This window comes from Saccoglossus kowalevskii, chromosome 11, assembly GCF_978046115.1.
Source record: "Saccoglossus kowalevskii chromosome 11, keSacKowa6.1, whole genome shotgun sequence".
Lineage (NCBI taxonomy): Eukaryota > Metazoa > Hemichordata > Enteropneusta > Harrimaniidae > Saccoglossus > Saccoglossus kowalevskii.
Genome location: NC_140651.1, coordinates 20,531,396 through 20,556,533, shown reverse-complemented (window position 1 = coordinate 20,556,533; position 25,138 = coordinate 20,531,396). Strand labels below are relative to the sequence as shown.

The 25,138-nt window shown below is 34.3% G+C and overlaps 1 protein-coding gene across 1 annotated transcript; it reads right to left on the bottom strand.

Annotated features, from left to right (window-relative positions):
• Positions 1-1,420: 1,420 nt before the first annotated feature.
• On the bottom strand, positions 1,421-21,647 carry LOC100366962 (UDP-glucuronosyltransferase 2C1-like). The gene is made up of 4 exons (XM_085505003.1): positions 20,714-21,647; positions 2,816-3,035; positions 2,302-2,521; positions 1,421-2,143 (listed from the first exon to the last, which is right to left on the bottom strand). Exons 1-4 carry the CDS (start codon positions 21,569-21,571, stop codon positions 1,855-1,857), a joined length of 1,587 nt encoding a protein of 528 aa, XP_085361129.1. The 5' UTR covers positions 21,572-21,647; the 3' UTR covers positions 1,421-1,854.
• Between the last annotated feature and the right edge of the window lie 3,491 nt (positions 21,648-25,138).

Genomic DNA, 25,138 nt, shown 5'->3' with positions numbered 1-25,138 from the left:
TATCGAATTGTCAATATACTGGTATAATATAATAGCAATAACCCCCGCCGAAGTTGGGTATACCACTTGATATTGCACAATTCACTCCATATATGCACTCGCCTGCGGCTCGTGCATATATGTCGTGAATTGTGCAATATCTCGTGGTATACCCGCCTTCGGCGGGGGTTATTGCTTAAATAATGAATAATCAAATAAAAAAAATATAAAATTGAGCATTTTCATTCCCGGTGACTTTAGTGAGTCGCTATTCATTTTACCGCATCTGCTATTTATCTGCCCTGATATTAAACTGGACTGGAGTACTAATATTAGTTGTGCAATAATCCTGAGATCCGAACATAGAACTGGATCGTTAGACATATGGCTACAAGTAGAGTTGATCGGGCAACTGAAAAAAATATCATTATTCACGAAATTGAAAAGGGAATTCCTTTGGCATAATGTTACGTATTTGTTTTGTACCTTCCCTTAATGTATATAACACGATGACCTACAGTACGGAATAAATTATCTAAACATTATAAAAATGCGCCTTCTTGAAAGCCAGGGTAACATCATAAAACTTGTGTTACTGTTGAATGATTTATATAACATTACACATTAGATAGCTAGGAAGTAATGCGAAAAGTCTATAGTTAAGGTAGCGAGACTATTATTTGTGTTGAAAAGTACGATTTATTAATTGATGAAATGCAATATAAACTTTAATATGATAAATCAACATAACATAGAATGTCATGTAAGTTGGTTAAAATGTTGATTTTCTGAAGTGAAGCAAGGCAGCCTCAGTAGTTTTTTTTTTCCAAAATCACAGGTCTAATCTGTGTGCCTATAAGTTTCAATGATAAACTCAAAACAAAGCACTGTAAGGACGTGTTATCAGTGGCTTTCTGACACACAAAGACATTGGTTTTGGTGTTCTCATCTGCCGATTTTATCGAATTATAGCTATCACATTCCTTTATTTTTTTGGTTTAAAATAACATTACACATTTGGATGCCCCTACACATGTTAAAACAGACCTTGAAGGAAAAACAAGTCGATTGTGTCGATAAAGAAGTTGAATCTTTGCTGTGACTTCATGGGCGTTTTCTAGGAGTTTATTTTTTTTTTTCAAAATACAAGGTCTTTAACGAAAAATAGCGTATACTTATTGCCGTCGGATTAACACCAAATGTTCACAACTTTAAGGTGACAATGAGAGAAACTTCAATGTGTCCAGACAAACTATTTCATCGATTATTTACCAACGTGTTGTGGTTTGAGGTGGGGGGGGACAATACGACTAAAACGGAAATTAGAATTCAGCACACTACTTTTTAAAACGCATTGCTTGAATAAAACTGACAAGACACATTCAATTTACCAGACTATTGAACAACTAGGAAAAGTAAAAAAAACTTCTTATCACCAGCATAAATGGGTAATTATTTTTATTACAGAAAAAGTAATGTTTTACCTTTGATTGAGTAACGCGTCGTAGAATGCAGATACGGACATGAAAAACACACTTTTGAAATTCCAACAATATACACTTTCCTGGATCTGTTTGTAGTCATTTAGTCACAATTAGAAGATGAAATCAAATATGCAAATAATAGTCTCGTTACCTTAAGTACATCTACACTTTATTCAAGTTACCGGAGATGGCGTTAAAGATTGGAATCCTATAGAGGCTTGGCAAAAACAAGTCACGTGGTTCTCTTGCTGAGTCCTCGACGGCCATTTACGACCAGGTTTTATTCTCTCTAATATGCAGTTTGAACAATACTGAAAATCATTCTCATACAGCTTGATTTAAAGTTAGTAAATATGAATGAATTACTAGGACTGCAATTAATTGAATTCCATCACTGTTTCTTCTTTCTGTTCAATTTGACATTATTAGGTCTGCAACAGATTTTAAAGACCATTCTTATCACTTGCTTTAAGATAATAGTAGCAATGGCTGCTACGGCTAGTAAAAATAAGGCAATGTCGAGAAGGTAATACTGGATTAAATTCAGTTGGAGGGATGCTGGTTTGAGGTGATCACCGCCAAACTTCAAAATGTGTTCAATCCAATATACAGCTGTATCTCCTGGAGGCATTGGAGTATCTCTCTGGATACTGGATAATCTAGCGGCATTGTCTTTGTACCTACCAAAAATAATTCGTGCTAAAAATCAGTATGTGTGCAATCTTCAAGTTTTCCTTTTTTTCAAAAAGGCCCATGAGAGCCACAAATTTAATTATAACATTGTATACTAAACTTAAGTATTGATTAGCAGGCAGTCGGTCACATGAAAAGCCCTTACCTAGGGTCTTCAATAACCCTTTTCACAGCATTGTAGACATCATCTTCACTAAATGATTGTAGATCTATGGCAATTGCCATACCTTTGTCGACCAATCTTCCTACATTCTCAGCCTGATCTCCAACTGCCGCCACTCCAACGAAAGGCACTGCATGGTAGATAGCCTCGTTTACTCCATTGATACCTCCATGGCTTACGAATGCTTTGGTATTTGGGTGACCTATTGCACAGATGGAGTAAGTCAGAGCAATCATAATGATGTTTGATCAATCCATAAATAGCAAGTTAGTTATTCTGAATATGTATACACCATAACACATTATTTGTGTACTGTTCTAAAGTTAAGTTTATTTTGTATATACAACAGGGAAAAAAGAACTGAAAAACTGTGATTTTACATCAACATATAAATAAACATATGTTGGAATGATATCTATCTAGTTTATTCTCGATACCTGGATGTGTTACAGAACAAATCCAGGGCCACTTGTGAGATAGATTGTCTATTTATTACCTAGGAGGTCATTTTGTGGAATCCAACTGCTAAGTTTGGTGTTCTCGCCGACTCCGTTTAGTGGCTTCCCCACGTATTTCATAATAACTCTTTGGGGCAATCTAGCAAAAGCTCTAACAAACTTTGATGCTTTTTCGGGGTCTTCGCCAATGTTAACCTGTGAACCCAGTGTAAATACTACAATTCCTTCTTCAGCCGATTCGACGAATTCGGTCCATTCCTAAGGAGGAAACAAATAGAGAGCACTCCTATACGACAGCTGATATACATTTAGATCTACTACTAGTTGCAACAACAAAAAATATAAAGATAACAGTTCACAGATCCCGCTTTAAATAATAAATACAAAATATATCAAAATATAAGTGGGAGAATGTTGTTAAATTAAATCATGTTTTGTTTATTCACTATTTGCTTCAAAGCCAGCGGGTCTCTTTTAGTCAATGATTATTTAACACACACTTAACTTCTCTACTCCAGTGATTGAAAGCACGTGTCCTGGCTTGTGCCAGTAATATATCTGCGATCGTTGTGACGCACGTGACCTGTTTACGTAGCGCATAAATATATTAATATAGAAACTATAATTCTAGTTAAATGTATCAGCAGATTTTCCAACTTTTTTATCACATTTGCATCAAATTGTACTATATTATTCACTATACTTTCTTTTTTATTTAAAGTTCCCTTTGAAATGTCTGCCAACACAATTCTAGTTTTTTATTTGTGAAATAGGCAGTTTGTGAATAGGAAGATTTTTTGTTAAAAGTGATTACTCATATCCGAGTAAATTCGCGCCAAAGTAAAACACCAAATACCAAAATATGAGACGAAGCCATACTCCTTTGCTATACTTTTATATTAATGCGTCCTTCAACGATACTATTAACGATATATATTTTTCGGTCGGCGCATTTTTGTTGAAACGTTGTATTTTTGGCGGATGCAGCAGTGCGTGTAGTGTTGTGAGAATTTGCGCGTTTCCAAACGATCCGAATGTGTGACATCACTGGACGAAAGCCGTAAAATCAATGAGAAAAAGCTGGACTAGGCATTTATAATAAAACATCATGAAAAAGTGCCGAAACATTAAACCTTTAAAAAAAAACAGATTCCGGACCAGCCAATGCTACGTCGGTTTCCAGAAGAGAGACAAATACCGGGTAAGTGTTTCAAATTTTCTAGGAATCTGAATAACGTTTTGAAGAGAACATACATATAGTTCGTGTTATGTAACAGGTAGCTATGACGTGACGCGAAAACCCAAGTATCGATCAAACAGAAAATTACGCAGCACTCACACGTTGGTAATTGTTGTTAATTTCGCTGTCTAAAATGTTTTGAATTGTTTGGTGATTGTTGTTGAATGACGACTTCACAGTTCGGTGATCTTTTCTTGCAATTCGATATGCGGCATGGACTGTCATTATTTGGCGAACAAGTAATTTTTATTGTAACGACGTTATTATGACATTCACGGTAACTCCTCAATAGTCTGAAATTTTGCTGTGTTGCGTTCTCAGTTATTTAGCTGATACAATGCCCGCTTACAAGTAAAATATATTACTGCCGGAATATGGGCGTTTGTGCCCGAGCGCAGGTGACCATTTTCCCGACGTTAGGGGGGGGGGAAAAAATGATCTCCTTGTGCGTTGTGCGAGGACACTGACGCCCATATTCGGGCTAAAATATTTTATTACATGCCTTTAATAACATACAGAGTACAGGGTTTATATTTTAATATTTAAAGGTAATTCTTATTGGTAAAAGGGTACTTTTTTTCATGAGCAGTAACAAAGCTTTGCATGCAATCACGTTAATCGATAAGTTTGGCACTGCGGATGGATATGTTTACTCATTATTTTAACCGGTTCCCTTGACAACCTGCAGACGATAATAGCTGCAGCAGGCAAAATGGATATTATGCAGTGGTTGCAATCGATAGGACAGGGCCAACCTGATGACATTTTTTGACCAGCACCAGAAAATGAAGTACGAAGTGGACGGTTTTGTAATAGCACACCAGAAGCAAAGTACCGTTAAAACCACCGAACGTGATTTTCGTCGCTGCACTAAGTGGCTAACTCAGAATACCGGATAATTGCGGCGCCTCGAAGACATACCACCGGTCGAGTTGAATGAGCTTCTGCGAAAAATTTTCATCATACTGACGACGGTCGTACATGGCTCATGGTACCGCAAAAATCCCCAAATGTTCCTATTCTAGAGTTTGTGTTTGATTGGCGGGCGGATGAAGGCAGGTAATAATGTACGGTTATGTATTACCACAATGCTAGTTTACAAGCAATCTACGGTTATGTAGTACCGCAATGCTAGTTTACAAGAAATATACGGTTATGTAGTGACACAAGGCAATTTACAAATAATGTACGGTTATGTAGTACCACAATGCTAATTCACAAGTACTGTACGGTTATATAGTACCACAATGATAGTTTACAAGTAATATACGGTTATGCAGTACCACAATGATAGTTTACAAGTAATATACGGTTATGTAGTACCACAATGCTAGTTTACAAGTAATATACGGTTATGGTACCACAATGTTGGTTTACAAGTAATATACGGTTATGTAGTAACACAATGATAGTTTACAAGTAATATACGGTTAGGTAGTAACACAATGCTTCTTTGCAAGTAATATACAGTTAGGTCGTACCACAATGCTAGTCTACAAGTAATATACGGTTATGTAGTACCACTGCTAATTTATAAGTAATATACCTTTATGTAGTATCACAATGCTAGTTTACAAGTATTATACGCTTTTGTAGTACTGATTTGCTAGATTACATGTAATATACGGTTATGTAGTACCACAATGCTAGTTTACAAATAATATATGGTAATATAATACCAAATTAGTAGTCTACAAGTATTATACGGTTACGTAGTAGCGCAATGCTTCTTTGCAAGTAATATACAGTTATGTCATACCACAAAGCTAGTTTATAAGTAATTTACGGTTATGTAGTACCTCAATGCTAGTTTACAAGTAATCTACGGTTATATAGTACCACAATGCTAGTTTACAAGTAATTTACGGTTATGTAGCACCACAAGGCTAATTTACAAATAATATATGGTAATATAATACCAAATTAGTAGTTTACAAGTATTATACGGTTACGTAGTAGCGCAATGCTTCTTTGCAAGTAATATACAGTTATGTCGTACCACAAAGCTAGTTTATAAGTAATTTACGGTTATGTAGTACCCCAATGCTAGTTTACAAGTAATCTACGGTTATGTAGTACTACAATGCTAGTTTACAAGTAAACTACGGTTATGTAGTAACACAATGCTACTTCACAAGTAATATACGGTTATATCGTACCACAAGGCTAGTTTACAAGTAATCTACGGTTATATAGTACCGCAATGCTAGTTTACAAGTAATATACGGCTATGTAGTAACATAATGCTAGTTTACAAGTAATATATGGTTATGTAATACCAAATTGCCAGTTTACAAGTAATATACGGTTCTGTAGTACTGCAATGATAGTTTACAAGTGATATACGGTTATGTAGTACCACAATGTTAGTTTACAAGTAATGTACGGTTATGTAGCACCACATTCTAGTTTACAAGTAATGTACGGTTATGTAGTTCCACAATGCTAGTTTACAAATAATATATGGTTGTGTAATACCAAATTGCTAGTTTACAAGTAAGTTTACAAGTAAGATACGGTTCTGTAGTACTGCAATGATAGTTTACAAGTGATATACGGTTATGTCGTACCACAAGGCTAATTTACAAGTAAATTACGGTTATGTCGTATCACAAGGCTAATTTACAAGTATTATACGATGTTGTAGTACTGCTATGCTAGATTACAAGTAATATACGGTTATGTGGTACCACAATGCTAATTTACAAGTAATATACGGTTATGTCGTATCACAAGGCTAATTTACAAGTATTATACGATTTTGTAGTACTGCTATGCTAGATTACAAGTAATATACGGTTATGTGGTACCACAATGCTAATTTACAAGTAATATACGGTTATATAGTAATACAATGCTAGTTTACAAGTAATTTACGGTTGTGTAGTACCCCAATGCTAGTTTACAAGTAATATATGGTTATGTAATACTAAATTGCCAGTTTACATGTAATATACGGTTTTGTAGTACTGCAATGATAGTTTACAAGTAATATACGGTTATGTGGTACCACAATGTTAGTTTACAAGTAATGTACGGTTATTACCACATTCTAGTTTACAAGTAATGTACGGTTATGTAGTACCACAATGCTAGTTTACAAATAATATATGGTTGTGTAATACCAAATAGCTAGTTTACAAGTAATATACGGTTCTGTAGTACTGCAGTGATAGTTTACAAGTGATATACGGTTATGTAGTACCACAATGCTAGTTTACAGGTAATGTACGGTTATGTAGTACCACAATGCTACTTTACAAATAATATATGGTAATATAATACCAAATTAGTAGTTTACAAGTATTATACGGTTACGTAGTAGCGCAATGCTTCTTTGCAAGTAATATACAGTTATGTCGTACCACAAAGCTAGTTTATAAGTAATTTACGGTTATGTAGTACCACAATGCTAGTTTACAAGTAATCTACGGTTATATAGTACCACAATGCTAGTTTACAAGTAATATACGGCTATGTAGTAACACAATGCTAGTTTATAAGTAATATACGGTTATGTCGTCCCACAAGGCTAGTTTACATGTAATCTACGGTTATATAGTACCACAATGCTAGTTTACAAGTAATATACGGCTATGTAGTAACACAATGCTAGTTTACAAGTAATATACGGTTATGTCGTACCACAAGGCTAATTTACAAGTATTATACGATTTTGTAGTACTGCTATGCTAGATTATAAGTAATATACGATTATGTAGCACCACAATGCTAGTTAACAAGTAATATACTGTTTTGTCGTACCACAAGGCTAATTTACAAGTATTATACGTTTTTGTAGTACTGCTATGCTAGATTACGAGTAATATACGGTTGTGTGGTACCACAATGCTAATTTACAAGTAATATACGGTTATATAGTAATACAATGCTAGTTTACAAGTAATTTACGGTTGTGTAGTACCCCAATGCTAGTTTACAAGTAATATATGGTTATGTAATACCAAATTGCCAGTTTACAAGTAATATACGGTTCTGTAGTACTGCAATGATAGTTTACAAGTGATATACGGTTATGTAGTACCACAATGTTAGTTTACAAGTAATGTACGGTTATGTAGCACCACATTCTAGTTTACAAGTAATGTACGGTTATGTAGTACCACAATGCTAGTTTACAAATAATATATGGTTGTGTAATACCAAATTGCTTGTTTACAAGTAATATACGGTTCTGTAGTACTGCAATGATAGTTTACAAGTGATATACGGTTATGTAGTACCACAATGCTAGTTTACAAGTAATGTACGGTTATGTAGTACCACAATGCTACTTTACAAATAATATATGGTAATATAATACCAAATTATTAGTTTACAAGTAATATACGGTTATGTAGTACAACAATGCTAGTTTATAAGTAATTTACGGTTATGTAGTACCCCAATGCTAGTTTACAAGTAATCTACGGTTATGTTGTCCACATTGCAAATTCACAAGTAATATACGGATATGTAGTAATACAATGCTAGTTTACAAGTAATTTACGGCTGTGTAGTACCCCAATGCTAGTTTACAAGTAATATATGGTTATGTAATACAAATTGCCAGTTTACAAGTAATATACGGTTCTGTAGTACTGCAATGATAGTTTACAAGTGATATACGGTTATGTAGTACCACAATGTTAGTTTACAAGTAATGTACGGTTATGTAGCACCACATTCTAGTTTTCAAGTAATGTACGGTTATGTAGTACCACAATGCTAGTTTACAAATAATATATGGTTGTGTAATACCAAAGGGCTAGTTTACAAGTAAGATACGGTTCTGTAGTACTGCAATGATGGTTTACAAGTGATATACGGTTATGTAGTACCACAATGTTAGTTTACAAGTAATGTACGGTTATGTAGCACCACATTCTAGTTTACAAGTAATGTACGGTTATGTAGTACCACAATGCTACTTTACAAATAATATATGGCAATATAATACCAAATTAGTAGTTTACAAGTAATATAGAGTTACGTACGTAGTAGCGCAATGATTCTTTGCAAGTAATATACAGTTTTGCCGTACCACAAAGCTAGTTTATAAGTAATTTACGGTTATGTAGTACCCCAATGCTAGTTTACAAGTAACCTACGGTTATATAGTACCACAAGGATAGTTTACAAGTAATATACGGCTATGTAGTAACACAATGCTAGTTTACAAGTAATATACGGTTAGGTCGTACCACAACGCTAATTTACAAGTATTATACGATTTTGTAGTACTGCTATGCTAGGTTATAAGTAATATACGGTTATGTAGCACCACAATGCTAGTTTACAAGTAATATACGGTTATGTCGTACCACAAGGCTAATTTACAAGTATTATACGATTTTGTAGTACTGATATGCTAGATTACAAATAATATACGGTTGTGTGGTACCACAATGCTAATTTACAAGTAATATACGGTTATGTCGTATCACAAGGCTAATTTACAAGTATTATACGATTTTGTAGTACTGCTATGCTAGATTACAAGTAATATACGGTTATGTGGTACCACAATGCTAATTTACAAGTAATATACGGTTATATAGTAATACAATGCTAGTTTACAAGTAATTTACGTTTGTGTAATACCCCAATGCTAGTTTACAAGTAATATATGGTTATGTAATACCAAATTGCCAGTTTACAAGTAATATACGGTTCTGTAGTACTGCAATGATAGTTTACAAGTGATATACGGTTATGTAGTACCACAATGTTAGTTTACAAGTAATGTACGGTTATGTAGCACCACAATCTAGTTTTCAAGTAATGTACGGTTATGTAGTACCACAATGCTAGTTTACAAATAATATATGGTTGTGTAATACCAAAGTGCTAGTTTACAGGTAAGATACGGTTCTGTAGTACTGCAATGATGGTTTACAAGTGATATACGGTTATGTAGTACCACAATGTTAGTTTACAAGTAATGTACGGTTATGTAGCACCACATTCTAGTTTACAAGTAATGTACGGTTATGTAGTACCACAATGCTACTTTACAAATAATATATGGCAATATAATACCAAATTAGTAGTTTACAAGTAATATAGATTTACGTAGTAGCGCAATGATTCTTTGCAAGTAATATACAGTTTTGCCGTACCACAAAGCTAGTTTATAAGTAATTTACGGTTATGTAGAACCCCAATGCTAGTTTACAAGTAACCTACGGTTATATAGTACCACAAGGCTAGTTTACAAGTAATATACGGCTATGTAGTAACACAATGCTAGTTTACAAGTAATATACGGTTAGGTCGTACCACAACGCTAATTTACAAGTATTATACGATTTTGTAGTACTGCTATGCTAGGTTATAAGTAATATACGGTTATGTAGCACCACAATGCTAGTTTACAAGTAATATACGGTTATGTCGTACCACAAGGCTAATTTACAAGTATTATACGATTTTGTAGTACTGATATGCTAGATTACAAATAATATACGGTTGTGTGGTACCACAATGCTAATTTACAAGTAATATACGGTTATGTCGTATCACAAGGCTAATTTACAAGTATTATACGATTTTGTAGTACTGCTATGCTAGATTACAAGTAATATACGGTTATGTGGTACCACTATGCTAATTTACAAGTAATATACGGTTATATAGTAATACAATGCTAGTTTACAAGTAATTTACGGTTGTGTAATACCCCAATGCTAGTTTACAAGTAATATATGGTTATGTAATACCAAATTGCCAGTTTACAAGTAATATACGGTTCTGTAGTACTGCAATGATAGTTTACAAGTGATATACGGTTATGTAGTACCACAATGTTAGTTTACAAGTAATGTACGGTTATGTAGCACCACATTCTAGTCTACAAGTAATGTACGGTTATGTAGAACCACAATGCTAGTTTACAAATAATATATGGTTGTGTAATACCAAGTTGCTAGTTTACAAGTAAGATACGATTCTGCAGTACTGCAATGATAGTTTGCAAGTGATATACGGTTATGTAGTAACACAATGCTAGTTTACAAGTAATATACGGTTAGGTCGTACCACAACGCTAATTTACAAGTATTATACGATTTTGTAGTACTGCTATGCTAGGTTATAAGTAATATACGGTTATGTAGCACCACAATGCTAGTTTACAAGTAATATACGGTTATGTCGTACCACAAGGCTAATTTACAAGTATTATACGATTTTGTAGTACTGATATGCTAGATTACAAATAATATACGGTTGTGTGGTACCACAATGCTAATTTACAAGTAATATACGGTTATGTCGTATCACAAGGCTAATTTACAAGTATTATACGATTTTGTAGTACTGCTATGCTAGATTACAAGTAATATACGGTTATGTGGTACCACAATGCTAATTTACAAGTAATAGACGGTTATATAGTAATACAATGCTAGTTTACAAGTAATTTACGTTTGTGTAATACCCCAATGCTAGTTTACAAGTAATATATGGTTATGTAATACCAAATTGCCAGTTTACAAGTAATATACGGTTCTGTAGTACTGCAATGATAGTTTACAAGTGATATACGGTTATGTAGTACCACAATGTTAGTTTACAAGTAATGTACGGTTATGTAGCACCACATTCTAGTTTTCAAGTAATGTACGGTTATGTAGTACCACAATGCTAGTTTACAAATAATATATGGTTGTGTAATACCAAAGTGCTAGTTTACAGGTAAGATACGGTTCTGTAGTACTGCAATGATGGTTTACAAGTGACATACGGTTATGTAGTACCACAATGTTAGTTTACAAGTAATGTACGGTTATGTAGCACCACATTCTAGTTTACAAGTAATGTACGGTTATGTAGTACCACAATGCTACTTTACAAATAATATATGGCAATATAATACCAAATTAGTAGTTTACAAGTAATATAGATTTACGTAGTAGCGCAATGATTCTTTGCAAGTAATATACAGTTTTGCCGTACCACAAAGCTAGTTTATAAGTAATTTACGGTTATGTAGAACCCCAATGCTAGTTTACAAGTAACCTACGGTTATATAGTACCACAAGGCTAGTTTACAAGTAATATACGGCTATGTAGTAACACAATGCTAGTTTACAAGTAATATACGGTTAGGTCGTACCACAACGCTAATTTACAAGTATTATACGATTTTGTAGTACTGCTATGCTAGGTTATAAGTAATATACGGTTATGTAGCACCACAATGCTAGTTTACAAGTAATATACGGTTATGTCGTACCACAAGGCTAATTTACAAGTATTATACGATTTTGTAGTACTGATATGCTAGATTACAAATAATATACGGTTGTGTGGTACCACAATGCTAATTTACAAGTAATATACGGTTATGTCGTATCACAAGGCTAATTTACAAGTATTATACGATTTGGTAGTACTGCTATGCTAGATTACAAGTAATATACGGTTATGTGGTACCACAATGCTAATTTACAAGTAATATACGGTTATATAGTAATACAATGCTAGTTTACAAGTAATTTACGGTTGTGTAATACCCCAATGCTAGTTTACAAGTAATATATGGTTATGTAATACCAAATTGCCAGTTTACAAGTAATATACGGTTCTGTAGTACTGCAATGATAGTTTACAAGTGATATACGGTTATGTAGTACCACAATGTTAGTTTACAAGTAATGTACGGTTATGTAGCACCACATTCTAGTCTACAAGTAATGTACGGTTATGTAGAACCACAATGCTAGTTTACAAATAATATATGGTTGTGTAATACCAAGTTGCTAGTTTACAAGTAAGATACGATTCTGCAGTACTGCAATGATAGTTTGCAAGTGATATACGGTTATGTAGTACCACAGTGCTAGTTTACAAGTAATGTACGGTTATGTAGTACCACAATGCTACTTTACAAATAATATATGGTAATATACTACCAAATTAGTAGTTTTTTTTTTCTTTTAATTTTTTTTTTTATTCACATATTTTCCCACAAAAGTACATTACTTCAAAACAATCTTACATGTCAAAAAGATATACATAAAGGTAATTAACAACATAAAATGAAGCAATATTAGAAAAAGAAAAAGAGAAGGGGGAAAAGTGGGGGAAAAAATGGTTGGGGGAGGGGCTGTTGTTGTTAGTGTGTGTATGAGGGAGGGGTTCATTTGTTTTTTTTATTAACTGTTGAATTTCATTAATTTACAATGACTACATGTTAAATAAACTTATAAAATTAACTTACAAATATCCTGCAATCACTTGCAGCACTTTGCTCCATATCGTTTCAAACTTTTTTAAAACACATTTTTCAATGTTAATTTGGTTTCTAATTTTACTTATAAAATAGGCTATTGTTGGGCTATAACCAGTAAACCTGCTACAATACAAGACATATTTACCAATTAGTAACAACAAATTTAAAAGGGATCTGTTTTCCAGTACTCCGAAGATAATACTTGAACATGTGATTAATTTTGTGTTATCATCAGAGATCTTTTTCCAGAACTCGTCAAACGAATTCCAAAATCTTTGTGCAGTTGAACAATACGAGAACAAATGTTCTAAATTTTCCTCATTTTGACAATATTTACACATACTATCTGTTCTTAAGTTATTTTTGTATAAGAATAAATTTGTTGTTACAATTCTATGCAAAATTTTGAACTGAAAAATTCTCATTTTTTCTTCACCTGTTACCTTATAAGGTAACTCCCAAAGTGCCTTCCATTTTCCTGCTATGTTCGGCCCATAAATCATTGACCCATATTTAGTTTCTGAGCTTGGGGGTTCAAATTTACTTTTTATCAGTATTTTATAGAAATCTTTTGTTTTACCCTTTCCATAATCAATTGTATTTTGAACATTTTGTCCAGTTACATGCACATGGTCATTAGATTTCAAAAGCTTTTTCCATTTTGATGGAATTGCCGAAATAATACCTGTATATGTTATAAAATTCACAGCAATATTATATTTTTCAGTAAACTGATGGCACTTTAGAAATTTACCGTTATTATCTAACAAATTACCGATGTACCTTACTCCACTGATGTGCCATTTACTGTAATATACAGAGCTCCCATTTATCAAAATATATTTATTATTCCAAATTGTTTGCGTTATAACTTCCTGTACACAACTTGGTTCCTTCTGTTTATTTATCTCACTCCAATATCTTATAATATCCATGTAAAAGGGAGGTATTCTACCATTTATTTAGCCCCAATCATAATTGCACTGGAGTAAAAATCGCAAACCCCCATAATTTCTAAAATAATAATGACTGAATGCAGCTATAGTTGATTCTGTATCTATAATTTTAACAGCCCAGGAAAGTTTTATTGCTTTGTTCAAAATTTCAATATCCACCATACGAAGGCCTCCTTGATCATAGTTACCAATTAGGGTATTACCCTTTATATGATGTTTTTTACCCCTCCACAAGAAATTGAATAGCAAGGACCTAGCCTCATTAATAACATTACTTGGGGTTGAAATCGCAGTCATTGAATACACCAGATTTGATGCACCAAATACCTTAACTAAAATAACCTTTCCTTTGAGAGTTAAATTACGTGATTTCCAGACTGACAGAATATTTGAAATTTTAGTTATCTTATCATCAAAATTTAATTTCTTATTACACCTTTTATTGTGGCCCAGGTAAATGCCTAAATATCTAATTGGCTTATCAGTGGGTGAAATCTCATCTATTTCCCTCCATTGCCTTTTCATAGTACCTACTAGTAAAAGCTGTGTTTTTTGCAAGTTAATTCTAAGTCCAGAACACTTATGAAAGTACTTTAACAAAATAAGAATGTGCTTAACTGACACCTGATCCCCCAAAAAGAGCGTGGTATCATCTGCATACCCTAAAAATCGAATTTCATTGTCATAAGGCAAATGTACTCCTTCAATTTCTTTACTGGCACGTATAGAAATGGCAAGGAGTTCGATAGCAATTACAAACAATGCAGTCGATAAAGGACAGCCCTGTCTTATACCCCGTGATAGTCCAAACCAACCTGTGGAAAACCCATTGTTTACAACACAACTCTTAATATCATTATAAAATACATTTACCCAACGTATAAATGAATCACCAAAATTAAACAATTTCAATGCTTTATTTATAAAGTTCCATTCCAAAGTATCGTAAGCTTTAGAGAAGTCCACAAACATCACTGCCCCTGTGTGCTCATACTCCTCACAATAATCGATAACATCAGAGATAAGCCTTATATTATCCATAATTTTCCTCCCCGAAATAAAAGCTGATTGATCTTCGTTGATAATCTTAGGCAAAATATTCTCAAGACGTTTTACAATACACCTACTTGCTAGCTTATAATCACTATTTAATAAAGAAACTGGTCTCCAATTTCCTAGATGAAGTTGGTCTTTATCTGGCTTTGGTAATAAGGTAATGACTGCCTGTTTTTGTGTGTTTGACATCATGCCTCTCTATAACCATGATTGAGTGAAGCAACTAGTGCATCTCCAATATATTCCCCCAAAAATAAATAAAACTCGGGGGGTAGACCATCGCTACCTGGAGTCTTATTCTGAGGGGCTTTTTTAAGCACAGCAAAAACTTCCTCCTTAGTAAGTGGGCCCTCACACTGTAGTGCAATCTCATTTGGTAAAATAGGAATATTTTCTTTTACGAAAAATAAATTATCATTCTCACTAAATTCCAAATTGTTTTTTTCTGATGTATAGAGCTCCTTATAATACCTATTGATTTCCTTTAAAATGTCCCTTTCACTCGTCAAATATTCATTCCCCTTTTTCAACTCAACAATGGTCTTTTTTGAATAATTACGTTTCTCTAAATTCAAAAAGAATTTTGTACTTTTCTCACCATTTTCAAACCATTGAACCCTTGACCTTACAATTGAACCTCTAATATTATTATCAATAATATCATCTAATTCTTGTTTTTTAATTTCGTATTGGGCTAATACCATCTCATCTAAATTTTCATCTATTTGTTCTTCCAATTTCCGTAGTTCAAGCATTAGTTCCTTTTCTTTACTTCGTCTCTCTTGTGCTTTCTTTTTTGAAAATTCAACTGTTGCCTCTCGAATTTTATATTTTAAAAACTCAAACAAAGCTTGATCATCCATATGTTTGTTTTCACCCACGACACTAGAGATCTGTATTTTAATCATTTTAGAATATGAATCATCATTTAATAAATCACAATTAAATTTCCAAAAACCTGGTCCTCTAACCTGCTTTTTACCAATTTCATAAGTTATTGAAATTGCATCATGGTCTGATTTAGTACAAGGCATGATGTCAAACTTCCTAATATTTCTAAATACAGATGGCGATGTCAAAAAATAATCTAGACGAGACGCAGCATTAGCTCTTCGCCAAGTAAACCTATACTGTGCTGGGTTTAGTTTACGGTAAACATCAATAAGTGATAAGGAATTAATAAATGTATACATGTCACGTCTGAAAGTATTCCTCAGCTCTGGACTATCACCTCTTTTATCCATTACTGGATCAAGAGGGATGTTTAGATCACCTCCAATTATTAAATTACAATTTGGAAAGTTATAATCAATTAAACCTCTTACAGTGGCTAAGAATTCAATTTGTTCGTTTTCCTTATTGGGTACATATAGATTTGCTATGACTAAAACCAGATCATTAATTTCCACTTCAACAAAAATATACCTCCCATCATTATCGACCATCTTGTTTCTAATATTAACATTTAAATTCTTATTAAAAAATATTGCTACCCCACAACTATTTTGTGTGCCATGCGAATAAATGACACTTCCACCCCACTCCCTCTTCCACACACTCTCCGAATTAGAACAACTATGAGTTTCTTGAACCAAAATAATGTCACCCCTTTGCTGTCTAAAAAATCTAAAAACAGCTTTTCGTTTACTATACGAATGTCTCATTCCCCTAACATTCAAACTTAAAATTTTAAATGAAGTCATAATAAATTATACCCAAAAAAAAAAAAAAAAAAAAAAAAAAAAGGAAAAAGAAATATTATTGGCACTTAAATATTGCTGACAAAATATGTAATAATGCAATAATGCTGCAGCTCCGTGAATCATAATTCACATCCCAATAGCACACTCAGTGCCATATTATTGTATCAACAACCCCAACTAAAATTATGATACCAGTTTAAAAAATTATACACTTAATCAGATGATACATTCAACACGAGAAAGAAACTGTAAATTAATTACCACTGACTTAGTCATTAAGCAAAATGTTATGTTGCCAGTCTGGCACAACCCTAAAAAAAAAAGACCATAAACAGTTTGCTAAATAAACCATATATAAATGCATAATTAAATAAAACTCAACAGTGTTTTTTTTTCTTACCTCATGTCGGATATATAGCTATAACTAGTTTGTCTGGAGTCACTTACACTTAATATTACATCCCACATGGGAAAGAAACTGTAAGTAATTACCACTTATTTCGTCATAATTGATAATTAAATCATATATAAAGACATACCTCAATAAAATTCAAAAGCTTTTTTTTTATAACTTTATAACTTTACACCACATCATCTTTATTAGGCGAATACTTCTTTCCATCAATGTACAGCACGCCTCTTCGAAAAATAGGTCGTTTCCCCTCATCGTAAGCACGTTTAATAACAGCGTTCAATGTTTTCTTCAATTGAAAGTCTTCAATAATCATATCCCGTTTTACATATATTCCTGTATCCTTTAACGCAATTCGTTGTTTTCGTATGATTTCTTCTTTCTTTAGACGACTGAAGAACTTCACCAATACTTGTCTTGGGTAGGGCCGGTTCTCTGTTTTGGCTACTTCACCAATATTTACCCGGTGGGCATTTTCCACTAAACCTGCTTGCATACCAAATTTATCCACTAGTATTTTCTCGATAACTTCAACGCACTTCTCGTTGTCACCTTCCTGTATACCGTGGAATCGCAAGTTATATTCACGTGAATACCTTTCTTGATTCTTTTGTTTTTCATTTGATTCACGTAGCTGTTTTTTCAAAACTTGATTTTCATTCTCCAGTTCAGTAACACGTGTCATAAGTTCATTGACCCTCTTATTCACATTCTCAAACGACAACGTAAATTCTTGTTGATGCTCCTCAAACTTCTCCTTGTTCTTCGTTAAATCACTCTCAACTGCATCTACTCTGCTGTTAATAGTTATATTTTCTGATACTAACTTCTCCATATTTTGATCAATGCGTGTTATTGTATTTATCATGAACTCCTTGAAGTCAGCTGCGCTGTCGTCACCTGCCATTACTGTATTGTCTTTATTCATGAAGTGTGTAATTTTACCTCGAGTTTCCAATGGCGTCGTCTTCGAAGATACAGCTTGGCTTTCTACCATTTTTTTCCTTTCTGCTCTCGTTCGACCATTTGGCATCTTTGTAATAAGTATCAATTCCACCTTCCTGACATGCCATCAGCTATTCTAAGACGGGTTGTACAACCAATATAGCAAATTTTATTCAACTTTCCACGGAGCCACGTGCATTGCGCTTATCTGTTCATGGCAGCGCCCTCAGCCAGCCATACTAGAGCCTCGTTATCACCAATGTTAGTTTACAAGTAATGTACGGTTATGTAATACCAAATTGCCAGTTTACAAGTAATATACGGTTATGTAGTACCACAATGTTAGTTTACAAGTAATGTACGGTTATGTAATACCAAATTGCCAGTTTACAAATAATTTACGGTTGTGTAGTACCCAATGCTAGTTTACAAGTAATATATGGTTATGTAATATCAAATTGCCAGTTTACAAGTAATATACGGTTCTGTAGTACTGCAATGATAGTTTACAAGTGATATACGGTTATGTAGTACCACAATGTTAGTTTACCAGTAATGTACGGTTATGTAGCACCACATTCTAGTTTACAAGTAATGTACAGTTATGTAGTACCACAATGCTAGTTTACAAATAATATATGGTTGTGTAATACCAAATTGCTAGTTTACAAGTAATATACGGTTCTGTAGTACTGCAATGATAGTTTACAAGTGATATACGGTTATGTAGTACCACAATGCTAGTTTACATGTAATATACAGTTATCTCGTACCACAAAGCTAGTTTATAAGTAATTTACGGTTATGTAGTACCCCAATGCTAGTTTACAAGTAATCTACGGTTATATAGTACCACAATGCTAGTTTACAAGTAATATACGGCTATGTAGTAATACAATGCTAGTTTACAAGTAATATACGGTTATGTCGTCCACAAGGCTAGTTTACAAGTAATCTACGGTTATATAGTACCACAATGCTAGTTTACAAGTAATATACGGCTATGTAGTAACACAATGCTAGTTTACAAGTAATATACGGTTATGCCGTACCACAAGGCTAATTTACAAGTATTATACGATTTTGTAGTACTGCTATGCTAGATTATAAGTAATATACGGTTATGTCGCACCACAATGCTAGTTAACATGTAATATACGGTTATGTCGTACCACAAGGCTAAATTACAAGTATTATACGATTTTGTAGTACTGCTATGCTAGATTACAAGTAATATACGGTTGTGTGGTACCACAATGCTAATTTACTAGTAATATACGGTTATGTCGTATCACAAGGCAAATTTACAAGTATTATACGATTTTGTAGTACTGCTATGCTGATTACAAGTAATATACGGTTGTGTGGTACCACAATGCTAATTTACAAGTAATATACGGTTATGTAGTAATACAATGCTAGTTTACAAGTAATTTACGGTTGTGTAGACCCCAATGCTAGTTTACAAGTAATATATGGTTATGTAATACCAAATTTCTAGTTTACAAGTAATATACGGTTCTGTAGTACTGCAATGATAGTTTACAAGTGATATATGGTTATGTAGTACCACAATGTTAGTTTACAAGTAATGTACGGTTGTGTAGCACCACATTCTAGTTTACAAGTAATGTACGGTTATGTAGTACCACAATGCTAGTTTACAGATAATACATGGTTATGTAAAACCAAATTGGTAGTTTACAAGTAATATACGGTTACGTACTACCGCAATGCTTCTTTGCAAGTAATATACGGTTATGTCGTACAACAATGCTAGTTTACAAGTAATTAACGGTTATGTAGTACGCCAATGCTAGTTTACAATTAATATACAGTTATATAGTACTCCAATGCTAGTTAACAAGTAATATACGGTTATATAGTACCATAATGCTAGTTTGCAAGTGATATACGGTTATGTAGTACCACAATGCTAGTTTACAAGTAATGTATGGTTATATAGTACTACAATGCTAGTTTACAAGTAATGTACGGTTATGTCGTACCACAGTGCTAGTTTACAAGTAATGTATGGTTATGTAGCACTACAATGCTAGTTTACAAGTAATATACGGTTATGTAGTGCTACAATGCTAGTTTACAAGTAATATACGGTTATGTCGTACCACAATGCTAGTTTGCAAGTGATGTACGGTTATGTCGTACTACAATGCTAGTTTACAAGTAATAATTGCCGATTTACTTAAACACTTACATTTGCATTTTTACTGGATTTAATGACAGATGAGAAGTGGTCGAACAACATGGCACGTGACAAAAGTGGTGTACGTGTACCTTGCCTGGTTCTAGGTTACACTTGTTTGATGTTTACTGTATGAATATATCGTATTTGTATAACAATCTACATTTTCACGTAACTCACCTGACTAAGAGGGTATGGGGTTCTTGCTGTTAATGACCCAATATAAATAGCATGCGGCATCATAGGGCGGGGATAATCGAATGCAAAATCAGAACAGAAAAGTACTAACTCCGAATTTCCACCTAAACTCCTGTATGAAATCTCTGGTCGAATGTTATACCTTTGTTGTATACTTTTGAATGGTTTTAAAACAACAAACTCAAACATTGCAGCCGATACAAGGTATACAAAGGTATTGCTCAGTCTCTGAGGAAACGTCATCACATCTGAGTATCCTGTCAATACCGCTGGTACATATGCAGGGTTTGAGGTCAAACCATGAAGTAAATCGTCTACAACCGGTAACGCTCTCGTGGTGGAAATAACGACGAACGGGACACGCAGTGTACCAACAATAAGAGCGTAGCCTGGGTTGAAAACATTGGCAAGAATTAGATCAAAGTTCGAGGCATTCAAGCGTTCTATGGTGTTACTGTCTTGAATAAAAGCCTCGGTCTCATCTGCCAAAGCATCAAAAACGCGAAGCGTTTCAAAAATAGATGGTGCAGTATGTGCACTTTTTGTGACTAGGTTGTACGCGTCGGGAAATTCGTTGAAGCCGGATTTATACTCTTCAAAATTCATAAATGTTCGTTGTTGTTTGATCAAGCCTGCAAATCTTTGGTAGTAGAGGTCATTTATCAGCACGGTCACATTATGACCTCTCGTGGCTAGTAGTTCTCCAAATCTCGATACAGTAATGTAGAGATTTCCGAGCGGGGAACCTGGGAGAATTAGGATATTGCTGCACAAGACTGGACAGATCACACATGCTATAACAATAGCACCAATCCACCGGCTGTTAACACATGCGGCCATTTTGACGGCGTTGTCCAAGGTCACTGTGTATCAATCAAACATGTTGACACTGCCAACACACAAAATTAAATATTGATTAAACTTGATCGATGTCCTTTGATACGCGAGTGTAGTTATTGCAAAAAATAGCACTCATGTCTAAAACTGCGTACTGGTATACGTGAAAGAGAATGCAGGAAACCACTCGGAAATGTAACGTACGACACTTGGCACACACACTGTTTAGAGCTATTTTGATTCAAAGCTTGACCTGTGTCACGTGACAAGCAACCGGTTGCTAAGCAAATTTAACGGTCTCGCTTGGTTTCGATCGAAGCGGAAAATAGCCTGTTGGTAACGTAGCATTTTGTATAAAACTGATAAGAATCGGAGTGTAATTATAGTGCCTCGAAAGTGAAGGTTGAATGTTTACAACTAAAAGCGTTAATACGTCTGCTTTTTGTCATCGAATGTAAAATAGCTTTTATTGATACTTTCTATCCGCATTTAACATTAGTTTCACTATGCCCGACAGCCTTTGCGTTTTTACCGCGCGTGCGCAGGTACCGACCCTCCCGCCGAGAATAATGAAGAATAATATTATTTATAGATACACATGTATGACTGCAATTTGTCTAATATTTTTAATTTACAGTAGCTCAGGGTAAGGCCGTCTGATGATAAAATTACAAAAAATTTAATTTTTTTTTAATTTTTTTTGTGAAATACAGAGAGGAAAATATTAAGCACTAATATCAACCCTAAACGTGTTAACTTTCATTGGGATCGGCGATTTACCTAAACAATATGCTAGTGTCAATCATATCTTACAAGACAATTGTATGTTAGGTTGGGGTAACAGCCTATGCAAGTGTAACCCGATTCCTAATCGAGTACAGATGTTTATATGCAAATGTTGGGTTGCTTCGCCCCATGGTGCATTGCGCTCTCTGAATCCCTTTTGACTTGTCGGTCGGTCACCATGTGGAGTGGTTGCCTGTCGCTTTTTGTGAGCCACGGAATTGTCTTGCCAGCAGTCGGTCCTTAAAGCTTGCAATAAGAGTGCAATTTAAATTCAGTTGCAGAGTTGTCGGGCTATATTTTTGCGCCGTAAGGGGACGTGCCACGTAGGATAAATTGGTAAACTCTGAACACGTATAACCAGGATCCCGGAGTTAGCTACAAATAACCGTGCTGGATAATTACCTTGCTGTCGCAATTATTGCCGATATATGAAGAGATTATAGTGAACTGTAGTGATTTGTTAATTGTATTTTATATTATTGTTAAATGTATCTGCGAACATGTCCTGCCTAACTAGTGTGATCAGCACTTAATCTATTCCTACCGGGGTGTACCTGTGTGCAGTCAGTTGCCACTGTGTTGCATATTGTTGTATAATAATCTATTGCCATTATTGGTTGTTCCATTATCGTGTGTACGTTACACAGGTGAGTGTACCTGAAGTATTCGGTGAAAAATTGGGTTGATTGGATTTGGCCACTCTAATCTAACCTGCTGGTTACCGACAAGGTAGGCCTCGTTTTGTTACAATTAGTTGGTACATTCTCCTTAGGTGACGTACACTCGGCATGGACGTGACTGACTTTAGAGTTTATAATTTTGTGTTAATAATTATTAAATAAGCTGTTGTGAATGATAATAAGTGTGGTAACCATCATTTGGTATAGCGTACCTGGGCCCGGTGTTAAAGGCCGGTTACACAAGTTACTGCAGTATTTTGCAACTTCCTTTATTTTATGTGTACCATTGTATATATTGTCATTTTTTCAAAATGATTGCCAGAGAAACTGTGAATATTAATATGTCAATAGAATTTGCGCAGACCTTGAATACGTTTCCGATTTAATCTTTCATCGCAATCATAATGATGTTAATACTGATCATACACTACCTCCATTCAGTCAACCACTCTTGAAAACAATATGAAGTGAATACACGAGTGAACATTTTAAAAGGTGTATAACTTTTGTCAAACTTACCAATACTTAATCAAGTAAACGGAATATAATAGACAATGAAAATAAGTTTATATCCCTGGCATTTAAATGCTACACAGTAGCACAACCAGAGCAGTCAGCGATACAGTTTCTAAATCCTGATTTGCCGTTCGTAGTTTCTCCCACTTTGATTCTAAAGTGACCCTTCGATAAGTCACCGGTGTCGGGACCAAGGCAAAAACCGCGACTTGCCGGGGATCGTGACTTACCAAGGGGTCTCGGGAAAGAGGAGTTCATGCATTGAAAATTGATAACATTGCAAGTGAAAATGCATTTTAGAAATCATATTTGATGAAGGCAGGATATAGATATATAGAACATTTAAATTAACAAATGATTAAACAAAAAATGCAGGCAAGTGAAAGCAATCTAACCCACAGTATTGAAGAACATATATACTATATATTAAAGAACAATATTATTTATAGATACACATGTATGACTGCAATTTTTCTAATATTTATAATTTACAGTAGCTTAGAGTAAGGCCGTCTGATGATACAATTAAAACACATATACCAATACCAAGTTCACTTGCACTAGAGGTTGGTATCTTTACTTAACTATACAGCTGGTCTCCAAACTGGGTTTTTGGCATACGTTTGAACACTTTATTACATGACATTGATGCATCGTAAAAATACTGACATTAACTGCGGTTTGTTTGATAAAATTTACTCTGGCGTTGGAGGGTTAGCGACTGCAAACTTTACAAATAAACTATCGTTACCAATTTGAATACACGTTTTAAATTCATAGACAGATAGAACTATAAGGTAACAATGAACAAGCGAACATTCAAATTACGATAATGAAGTAAATGGCTAGTTCTTTTTATCTGGTTACCTGTATCACAAAGTAACCCATAACGTTTTCGATATAATGTACTTCACACTGTGTCGTAATGATAACAATTATCACATCTCATCTGTAACTATGTCGCCTTGGTTTTATCGATTATGTCATTTAATTTGAAGCCATTCTACGCGTCATTTATGTTTCTATGACATATATTCAACTGTACATCAAAAGGATGCAACGATGAATCATGTCGTGGTTTATATCATGTCGTTTAATGAGAAGCCATTCCATGCGTAATTTATTTTGTTGTGACATACATTCAACTGCCCATCAAAAGTGTGGAAGGGTGAACAATGTCATGTCATTTAATGTGAAGCGATTCCAAGAATCATTGATATTTCATGGCATGTATTCAACTGCCTATCGAACGAGTGGGACATTGAAACACGTCGTGGTTTGTCATGTCATTTAATGTGAAGCCATTCCATGCTTCATTTATGTTTCCACGACATATTTTCAACTGTCCATGGTAGGAATGGAACGGTTTATCATTTCGTGGTTTGTCATTTCGTTTAATGTGAAGCCATTCTATGCGTCATTTTTTTCATTGTGACATATATTCAGCTACCCATCGAACGAATGGTACGGCGATCATGTCGTGGTTTATGTAATGTAATGTCATGTCATTTAAAAGTAAAGCAATTCCCTGAGTCATTTATTTTTCTACTGTATGTATTGTCTATCCGCCCAAAGTCTTCCAACGTTT